This window comes from Mandrillus leucophaeus, unplaced genomic scaffold (assembly GCF_000951045.1).
Source record: "Mandrillus leucophaeus isolate KB7577 unplaced genomic scaffold, Mleu.le_1.0 Scaffold949, whole genome shotgun sequence".
Taxonomy (NCBI): Eukaryota; Metazoa; Chordata; class Mammalia; order Primates; family Cercopithecidae; genus Mandrillus; species Mandrillus leucophaeus.
The window spans coordinates 831,458-842,046 of record NW_012110352.1 but is presented as its reverse complement, the minus strand read 5'-3'; the positions used below and the strand labels follow the sequence as shown (position 1 = coordinate 842,046).

At 39.5% G+C, this 10,589-nt stretch overlaps 1 protein-coding gene across 2 annotated transcripts in view; it reads right to left on the bottom strand.

The window, feature by feature from the left end:
- The window catches only part of MORC4 (MORC family CW-type zinc finger 4), a 59,576-nt gene that overhangs the window by 26,213 nt on the left and 22,774 nt on the right, over positions 1–10,589 (bottom strand). For both annotated transcript variants that reach the window (XM_011970451.1, XM_011970452.1), the window contains exon 8: positions 1,867–1,965. In XM_011970451.1, the coding sequence (XP_011825841.1) occupies positions 1,867–1,965 (99 nt within the window). The remainder of the gene's footprint in view (positions 1–1,866; positions 1,966–10,589) is intronic.

Below are 10,589 nucleotides of genomic sequence, written 5' to 3'. Positions count from 1 at the left end.
ATACACCATGGAATACCATGCAGCCATAAAAAAGGATGAGTTCATGTCCTTTGTAAGGACATGGATGAAGCTGGAAACCATCATTCTCAGCAAACTATCACAAGGACAAGAAGCCAAATACCGCATGTTCTCACTCATAGGTGGGAATTGAACAATGAGAACACTTGGACACAGGAAGGGGAACATCACACCAGGGCCTGCTGTGGAGTGGAGGGAGGGGGAAGGGATAGCATTAGGAGATATACCTAATGTAAATGAATTAACGGGTGCAGCACACCAACACGGCACATGTACACATATGTAACGAACCTGCACATTGTGCACATGTACCCTAGAACTTAAAGTATAATTTAAAAATAAATAAAATTTTAAAATAAAATTAAAAAACAGAAGAGGGTAATACAGCCATTAGGTTGCATTTGAAATAAAATTTTATATCATACATTTGCCTAATAATTAAAATAACAGGTACCTACTCCAAAAAGAACTTCTACCACTCTAATGTTTGTCTTGATGGTAGTGTAACTGACTGTGTATGTGTTGCTACACATTCGATCCTCTGTATTATGCTCCTTACCTGACTTGTCTTAGAGTCAATAAATTCTACCTTTTTTTTTTTTTTTTTTTTTGAGACGGAGTCTGGCTCTGTCGCCCAGGCTGGAGTGCAGTGGCCGGATTTCAGCTCACTGCAAGCCCCGCCTCCCGGGTTCATGCCATTCTCCTGCCTCAGCCTCCCAAGTAGCTGGGAGTACAGGTGCCCGCCACCTCGCCCGGCTAATTTTTTTTTGTATTTTTTTAGTAGAGACGGGGTTTCACCGTGTTAGCCAGGATGGTCTCGATCTCCTGACCTCGTGATCCGCCCGTCTCGGCCTCCCAAAGTGCTGGGATTACAGGCTTGAGCCACTGCGCCCGGCCCAAATTCTACCTTTTCTTTAACATACTGGGTTCTCTATTTCCACTCTCATGTACTGGTACAGTCCCAGCAATACTCACTAGGAATTTAAAAAAAAAGGGAAGTTTGCTAACATGTCTGAACACCTACTATATGCCAGTCACTGTGCTAAAAATGTATGTCACCTAAGTTAATATATTCAGACAGGTGAAGTAACTTACTTACCCAAGCTCACTCAACTATTAAAAAGCAGATCCAGATTTTCAACCCAGGAATGTTTGATTTAAATAGCCATAATCTTCTACTATATCACACTACCAGTTTTAAATTGACAGTACTCAACTCTTCACATTTATGATCCAGACCGTAAATGTGTTAAAGCAGAATGAAGAGGTTTAGAGAATGAAGCAATTAGTACCTGTGACTTCCTATTTTTAATCAATTAAACTTCCTGATGTGAAAAGCACCATCTTACTGAGAGGTGAGGCCAGCTGGACTTCCTGGGTCAAGTGGGGACTTAGGGAACTTTCCGGTCTTACAAGAGGATTGTAAAACGTACCAATCAGCGCTCTGTAAAACGCACCAATCAGCAGGATTCTAAAAGTAGCCAATCGTGGGGAGGATTGAAAAAAGGGCACTCTGATAGGACAGAAATGGAACATGGGAGGGAACAATAAAGGAATAAAAGCTGGCCACCCCGGCAAGCAGCGGCAACCCACTCGGGTCCCCTTACAAGCTGTGGCAGCTTTGTCCTTTCGCTGTTCACAATAAACCTTGCTACCACTCACTCTTTGGGTCCGTGCCATCTTTAAGAGCTGTAACACTCACCAGGAAGGTTTGCAGCTTTATTCTTGAAGTGAGTGAGACCACGAATCCACTGGCAGAAACCAACTCCGGACACATTACCCTTGTTCCTTCCATTTGATCTATGGATATTATCCCTAATACATTCATATTCTATATCTATTACTTACGGTATTGGCCTGGCTACAGCTGAGGTCTCAACATTATATTGAGATGTTTTTTCCTTCCAGTAAGAATTGAGCTTCTGGGCAAGGGCATTTATTGTTAACCTGAAAGAAAATGCAAGAAGTATGTCAAAGTTTAGCACTTGTTGAACAATTCTTTGATCTTTGAAAAGTTCCCATTTAACAGACGTCAATAATTTAGAGTATCTGGCATACTTTCGAAAATCTACACTTTAAGAAACCAAGATGGGAATCCATTGCCTTTGCAAGCTATGTGTCAAGATGACAAAGTCATAACACTGAACAGTCACTTTGGTTGAAAAGGTGAAATGGTCACAAGTGCTAAAAAGTAGAGTTCTACAAATTTTCAGGGCTTGTTGAATCATGGAGTGTGTGGGTAACCTGACATTAGAGACTATGACTGCAGAGACAGGATAAAGCTAAATATTAATAAGTCGATGGGGAGTTATTTGATTGTCAGATGACTACAGGTAGATAATTCAGAACAAGGTAAAAATCAGAGGATCAGATACTGTACCCTATCTATTATAAATCAATCAAATATTAACTCTAGTATGTCTATATAGTCCCTCTTCATCCAAATGCTGATCATAGTAGCATTATGGTGCCCATGAACAAGCACTCCAACATTCTACTACACAGCCGTTACTGGAGGCTATATCTGAGTTCCAGCCCTTGGTCTTTCTCTTTTATTTTTCTCCCCAAAGGAACAACAGAAGACTCAGGGTCAACAAAAAATGTAATTTGTAAAAATCAAAACCTGAATTTTACTTTTAAAAACTTCCAACTTTCGAATTGCTAATTCCTATTTAATTCCATAACCTGAGATTACAACTTAATGTAGAGCTATACACAACTGGAAAACTGTACACTTAGAATTCAGAATATTTTAAATATCTTGGCCCCCTGGATCATTCCCCAAGGTTTTTGCAGAGCTCTTCTCTTGTTAAGAGAAACTCTTATCTCCAACCTTACTCATATTAAATTAGATTCTCACTACACAGAAAAGATTAACGTAATCATATATGACCTCCCCTATAAACTCTTACTCCCCTTCAACCTATTAATGTTCCTACTCTATGTCTGTATCCTTCTCTCAAGTCACAGATGAAGAACTATTCCTCATTTCCTCTTAAAAATCTACTTAAAATCTACTTTAAAAAGAAGTAGATTAGATGGGCTTATGGGAAGATGGCAGAATAAGAAGCATGTGGAAGCTGTCTCCTTACATATACAACAACTGCAGTAGCAAAAGCTGCATGATGTAACTATTTTGAAACTCTGGAGTCTATTGGAAAGTTTGCAACTTCCAGGGGAAAGCTTGGATGGTAAATTGTGGTTAATTTTGGTCAATTTCAGTTCTTAGCTCAGTAATAGCTACCCATTCCCCACTCCCAGCCCTATAGAAGCAACCCTGCATGTGTTCTAAGAGCAACTTGTAGGAGCCAGTGTGGGCAAAAAGGACACTGTCCTCCAAATATTGCAAATCTATCCCCTGATCACTGCTCGCTGCTTTTGATCACAGATGTGAAAACAAGAAGCAAGAGACCACTGTTGTTGAACCTCCCCCAATGTTTCAACCCTCTCCTCCTCCAGTTGAAGTGACATCCAGAGGATTCAAAGTCCTGGCATCTTTTTTTCCTCCTCTATTTCTCTATTTTCCCCTTTCGTGAGCCAGACATAAAGACAAGGACATTCAAAAGCAATTCCACATATGGGGAAAATTAGAAAGCCACTGTGAATGCCCAGAAAAAAATGCAAGCTGAAAAAAGAAGTGAAAAGACCTTAAACTTACTTCTCAGGTTATTCCTTGGCACGGAGAAAGCCTACAACAATAACAACAACAACAACAATAACAACAAACAGCAAACCATAGGAAAGGAGAATTTTATTTCCAGAGTTACCACATTATTAGATTCAAATGTTCAGTTTGCAACAAAAAGTTACAAGGCATACAAACAAACAAGACAGGGTGGCCCATTCAAAGGAAAAAAAAGAAATCACCCCTGAAAAAGAACTGATAGATCAACTCGACAAAGATTTTAAAATGGTCTTAAAGATACTTAAAAAACTATATGAAGATGAGCAGAAAGTCAAGAAAACAATGCATAAGCAAAATAGAAAATCAACAAAGTGGTAACAAACCTAAAAAGAAATCCAAAAGAAAGTCTGAAGCTGAAAAGTCTGAAAACTGAAATAAAAAATCCACTGCAGGAATTCAAAGGCAGATCTGATCAGACAGAAAAAAGAATCAGTGAACTTGAAGATAAAAATTGGAAATTATCAAGTATTAAGAGCAAAAAGAACAAAGATTGAAGAAAAGTGAACAAAAACTAAGGGACCCATAGGACATCATAACTGGTCCAACATATGCATTAGCAGAGTCCCAGAAAGAGAAGAGAGAAAGGAACAGAAAGAATATTTGAATAAATAATTGCCAAAAACTTCCCAAATTTGATGAAAGACACGAATATAAACATCCAACCTTAACTGCAAGTAGGATGAACTCGGAGAGACTCAGACCCAGACACATTGTAATCAAACCATGAAAGTCAAAGACAGAGAATCTTAAAAACACCAAGAGAGAAACAACATATTACATTCAAGGAATCCTTAAAGTTTGTAACTCCACTTTTTATTTTCTATATAATGTAAGAGAATACATTTAAAAGAAAAAAATGGGCCAGGTGCAGTGGCTCATGCCTGTAATCCCAGCTATGTGGGAGGCTGAGGCAGGAGAATAGCGTGAACCAGGAAGGGGAGGTTGTAGTGAGCCAAGATGGCACCATTGCACTCCAGCCCAGGCAACAAGAGCAAAACTACATCTCAAAAAAAAAAAAGAAAAGATAAAAGTTACAAGTCTGCAAGCCAGTATTATTGTAACTTTGGTTTGTAACTCCACATTTTGTTTTCTACATAATTTAAAAGGCTAATGCATTACAAATTATTTGTTTATGATTTTGGACACACAATGTACAAAGATGTAATTCTGTGATATCAACAACTGAAAGGAATGGTGATGCAGCTGTTAAAGGAGCAGAACTTTTGTAAGGAATTGAAGTTAAGGTGGTATAAATCCAAATTAGAGTGTCATAACTTAAAGATATTAAATGTAATTCCCATGATAACCACAAAGAAAACAGCTATAGAATATACACAAAAGGAAATGAGAAAGGAATTTAAATGTTTCACTATATATTAAAAAAATCACCTAAACACAAAAGATGGCAATGTAGGAAATGAGGGGCAAAGAAAGCTACAACGGACACAGAAAACAAACAACAAAATGACAGAAGTAAGTCTCTCCTCATCAGTAATTATTTTAAATGTAAATGGATTAAATCCAGATTCACAAAGATATGATATAATGAAAAAGAATATAGCAGATGGTATCTGGAAGTGGGGTACTACTATAACAAATACCTAAAAACATGGAAGTGGCTTTAGAATTGGTAATTGGCAGAGGCTGCAACAATTTTGAGAAGTTTGACAGAAAAAACCTACATTGCCTTCAATGTAGTAGAAATATAGATGTTAATACATGCTTTCACTAGTGAGGGCTCAGAAAGAAGTGAAAAGTATGGCAGAGAAAACACAAATTACCTTAGAAAATACCCAAATCATTGTAAACAGACTATTGGTAGAAATATGGATGTTAAAGGCACTGCTAGTGAAGGCTCAGAAGGAAGTGACGAACATGTTATTGGAAAACTTGAGAGAAGATGATCCTTGTTACACAATGGCAGAAAGTTTAGCAGAACTGTCCTACAGTTATGCGGAAAACACAACTTATAAATGATGAAACTGGAAATTTAGCTGAGGAGATCTTCAGGAAAAGCGTTAAAGGTATGGCCTGATGTCTTCTTGCTGCTTATGTAAAACGCAAGAGGAAAGAGACAAATTGAAGAATGAACTGTTAAACAAAAAGAAACCAGGACTTGATGACTTGGGAAATTCTCAGCCCATTCACATTGCAAAATATGCTAAAATTTAGAGATTCACTGTCAGGAAAATATGCTCTAGAGAAAAAGTTGAGGCTGGGCCTGGACAATCTTTTGTAAATATCTCAGAAAATCAAAAGGTCAGAGCATTCAGTCACACAAAATACTCTTTGAAAAGATAAAGTGAGCGCTTCCAAGATGGCTGAACAGTAACAGCCCCAGTCTACAGCTCCCAGCGAGATTGACGCAGCAGACGGGTGATTTTCTGCATTTCCAACTGAGGTAACTGGTTCATCTCATTGGGACTGGTTGGAGAGTGGGTGCAGCCCATGGAGGGAGAGCCAAAGCAGGGTGGTGCATCGTCTCACCGGGAAACACAAGAGGTCGGGGGATTTCCCTTTCCCAGCCAAGGGAAGCCGTGAGTGACTGTACCTGGAGGAGCAGTACACTGGTGCCCAAATACTGCACTTTTCCCATGGTCTTTGCAACCGGCAGACCAGGAGAAACCCCCCTGTGACTGGCTTGGTGGGTGCCACACCCACAGCGCCTTGCTCGCTGCTAGTGCAGCAGTCTGAAATTGACCTGGAACATGGGACCTTGGCAGGGGGAGGGGCATCGCCATTGCTGAGGCTTGAGAAGGCGGTTCTATGTTCACAGTGTACACAAAGCAGCAGGGAAGCTCGAACTGGGCGGAGCCCACCACAGCTCAGCAAGGCCTACTGCCTCTCTAGATTCCACCTCTGGGGGCAGGGCATATCTGAACAAAAGGCAGCAGACAGCTTCTGCAGACTTAAAAGTCCCTGCCTGCCAGCTCTGAAGAGAGCAGTGGTTCTTTCAGTACAGTGTTCAAGCTCCAATAACGGACAGACTGCCTCCTCAAGTGAGTCCCTGACCCCCGTGTAGCCTGACTGGGAGACACCTTCCAGTAAGGGCCAACAGACACCTCAAACAGGCGGGTGTCCCTCTGGGACAAAGCTTCCAGAGGAAGGATCAGGCAGCAATATTTGTTGTTCTGCAGCCTCCGCTTGTGATACCCAGGCGAACAGCATCTGGAGTGGACCTCCAGCAAACTCCAACAGACCTGCAGCTGAGGGGCCTGTCTGTTAGAAGGAAAACTAACAAACAGAAAGGAATAGCATCAACATCAGCAAAAAGGACATCCAAACCAAAACCCCATCCATAGGTCCCCAACATCAAAGACCAAAGGTAGAAAAAACCACAATAACGGGGAGAAACCAGAGCAGAAAGGCTGAAAATTCCAAAAACCAGAACACCTCTTCTCCTCCAAAGGAACACAACTCCTCGCCAGCAAGGGAACAAAACTGGATGGAGAATGAGTTTGACGACTTGACAGAAGTAGGCTTTAGAAGGTGGGTAATAACAAACTACTCTGAGCTAAAGGAAAATGTTCTAACCCATCCCAAGGAAGCTAAAAATCTAGAAAAAAGGTTAGACGAATGGCTAATTAGAATAACCAGTGTAGAGAAGAGCTTTAATGACCTGATAGAGCTGAAAACCACAGTATGAGAACTTCGTGAAGCATACACAAGCTTCAATAGCCAATTCGATGAAGCGGAAGAAAGGAATCAATGACTGAAGATTAAATTAATGAAATAAAGCAAGAAGACAAGATTAGAGAAAAAAGAGTGAAAAGAAATTAACAAAGCCTCTAAAAAATATGGGACTATGTGAAAAGACCAAATCCACATTTGACTGGTGATCCTGCAAGTGACAGGAAAATGGAACCAAGTTAGAAAACACTCTTCAGGATATTATCCAGGAGAACTTCCCCAACCTAGAAAGACAGGCCAACATTCAAATTCAGGAAATACAGAGAACACCACAAAGATACTCCTCCAGAAGAGCAATCCCAAGACACATAATTGTCAGTTTCACCAAGGATTAAATGAAGAAAAAACTGTTAAGGGCAGCCAGAGAGAAAGGGCGGGTTACCCACAAACGGAAGCCCATCAGACTAACAGTGGATCTCTCTGCAGAAACCCTACAACCCAGAATAGAGTAGGGGCCAATATTCAACATTCTTAAAGAAAAGAATTTTCAAATAAGAATTTCATATACAGTCAAACTAAGCTTCATACGTGAAGGAGAAATAAAATCCTTAACAGACAAGTAAATGCTGAGAGATTACATCACCACCAGGCCTGCCTTACAAGAGCTCCTGAAGATAGCACTAAACATAGATAGGAACAACTGGTACCAGTCACTGCAAAAACATGCCAAATTGTACAGACCATCGACACTATGAAGAAACTGCACGAATTAATAGGCGAAATAATCAGCTAGCATCATAATGACAGGATCGAATTCACACATAACAATATTACCCTTAAATATAAATGGGCTAAATGCCCCAATTAAAAGATACAGACTGGCAAACTGGATAAACAGTCAAGACCCATCGGTGTGTTGTATTCAGGAGACCCATATCACACGCAAAGACACACATAGGCTCAAAATAAAGGCATGGAGGAAGATCTACCGCAGAAATGGAAAGCAAAAAAAAGCAGGGGTTGCAATTCTACTCTCTGATAAAACAGACTTTAAACCAACAAAGATCAAAAGAGACAAAAAAGGCCATTACATAACGGTAAAGGGATCAATTCAACAAGAAGAGCTAACTATCCTAAATATATATGTACCCAATATAAGAACACCCAGATTCATAAAGCAAGTTCTTAGAAACCTACAAAGAGACTTAGACTCCCACACAATAATAAAGGGAGACTTTAACACCCCACTGTCAACATTAGACAGATCAATGAGACAGAAAATTAACAAGGATATACAGGACTTGAACTCAGCTCTGGACCAATTAGACCTAATAGACATCTATAGAACTCTCCACCCCAAATCAACAGAATATACATTCTTCTCAGTACCACATAGCACTTATTCTAAAATTGACCACATAATTGGAAGTAAAACACTCATCAAATGTAAAAGAACAGAAATCACAAAAAACTGTCTCTCAGACCACAGTGCAATCAAATTATAACTCAGGATTAATAATCTCACTCAAAATCACACAACTACATGGAAACTGAACAACCTGCGCCTGAATGACTACTGGGTAAATAACGAAATGAAGGCAGAAATAAAGAAGGTCTTTGAAACTAATGAGAACAAAGACACAACATACCAGAATCTCTGGGACACGTTTAAAGCTGTGTGTACAGGGAAATTTATAGCACTAAATGCCCACAAGCAAAAGCAGGAGAGATCTAAAATCAACATCCTAACATTACAATTAAAAAAACTAGAGAAGCAAGAACAAACACATTCAAAAGCTAGCAGAAGACAACAAATAACTAAGATCAGAGCAGAACTGAAGGAGATAGAGACACAAAAAACCCTTCAAAAATTCAACGAATCCAGGAGCTGATTTTTTGAAAAGATCAACCAAATAGACAGACTGCTAGCAAGATTAATAAAGAAGAAAAGAGAGAAGAATCAAATAGACACAATGAAAAATGATAAAGGGGATATCACCACCAATCCCACAGAAATACAAACTACCATCAGAGAATACTATAAACACTTCTAAGCAAATAAACTATAAAATCTAAAAGAAATGGATAAATTCCTGGACACATACACCCTCCTAAGTGTAAAGCAGGAAGAAATTGAATATCTGAATAGACCAATAACAGGCTCTGAAATTGAGGCAATAATTAATAGCCTACCAACCAAAAAAAGTCCAGGACCAGACAGATTCACAGATGAATTCTACCAGAGCTACAAAGAGGAGATGGCACCATTCCTTCTGAAACTATTCCAATCGATAGAAAAAGAGGGAATCCTCCCTAACTCATTTTATGAGGCCAGCATCATCCTGATACCAAAGTCTGGCAGAGATACAACAAAAAAAGAAAATTTTAGGCCAATATCCCTGATGAACATCAATGCGAAAATCCTCAATAACACTGGCAAACCGAATCCAGCAGCACATCAAAAAGCTTATCCTTTGTGATCAAGTTGGCTTCATCCCTGGGATGCAAGGCTGGTTCAACATATACAAATCAATAAACGTAATCCATCACATAAACAGAACCAATGACAAAAACCACATGATTATCTCAATAGATGCAGAAAAAGCCTTCAATGAAATTCAACAGCCTTTCACGCTAAAAACTCTCAATAAACTAGGTATCGATGGAACGTATCTCAACATTATAAGAGCTATTTATGACAAGCCCACAGCCAGTATCATACTGAATGGGCAAACACTGGAAGTATTCCCTTTGAAAACCGGCACAAGACAAGGATGTCCTCTCTCTCCACTCCTATTCAACACAGTACTAGAAGTTCTGGCCAGGGCAATCAGGCAAGAGAAAGCAATAAACCGTATTCAAATAGGAAGAGAGAAAGTCAAATTGTCTCTGTTTGCAGATGACATGACTGTATATTTAGAAAACCCCATCGTCTCAGCCCAAAATCTCCTTAAGCTGATAAGCAACTTCAGCAGTCTCAGGATACGAAATCAATGTGCAAAAATCACAAGCATTCCTATACACTAATAACAGACAAACAGCCAAATCATGAGTGAACTCCCCTTCACAATTGCTACTAAGAGAACAAAATACCTAGGAATATAACTTACAATGGATGTGAAGGAGCTCTTCAAGGAGAACTACAAACCACTGCTCAAGGAAATAAGAGAGGACACAAACAAATGGAAAAACATTCCATGCTCATGGATAGGAAGAATCAATATCGTGAAAATGGCCTTAGTGCCCAAAGTAGTTT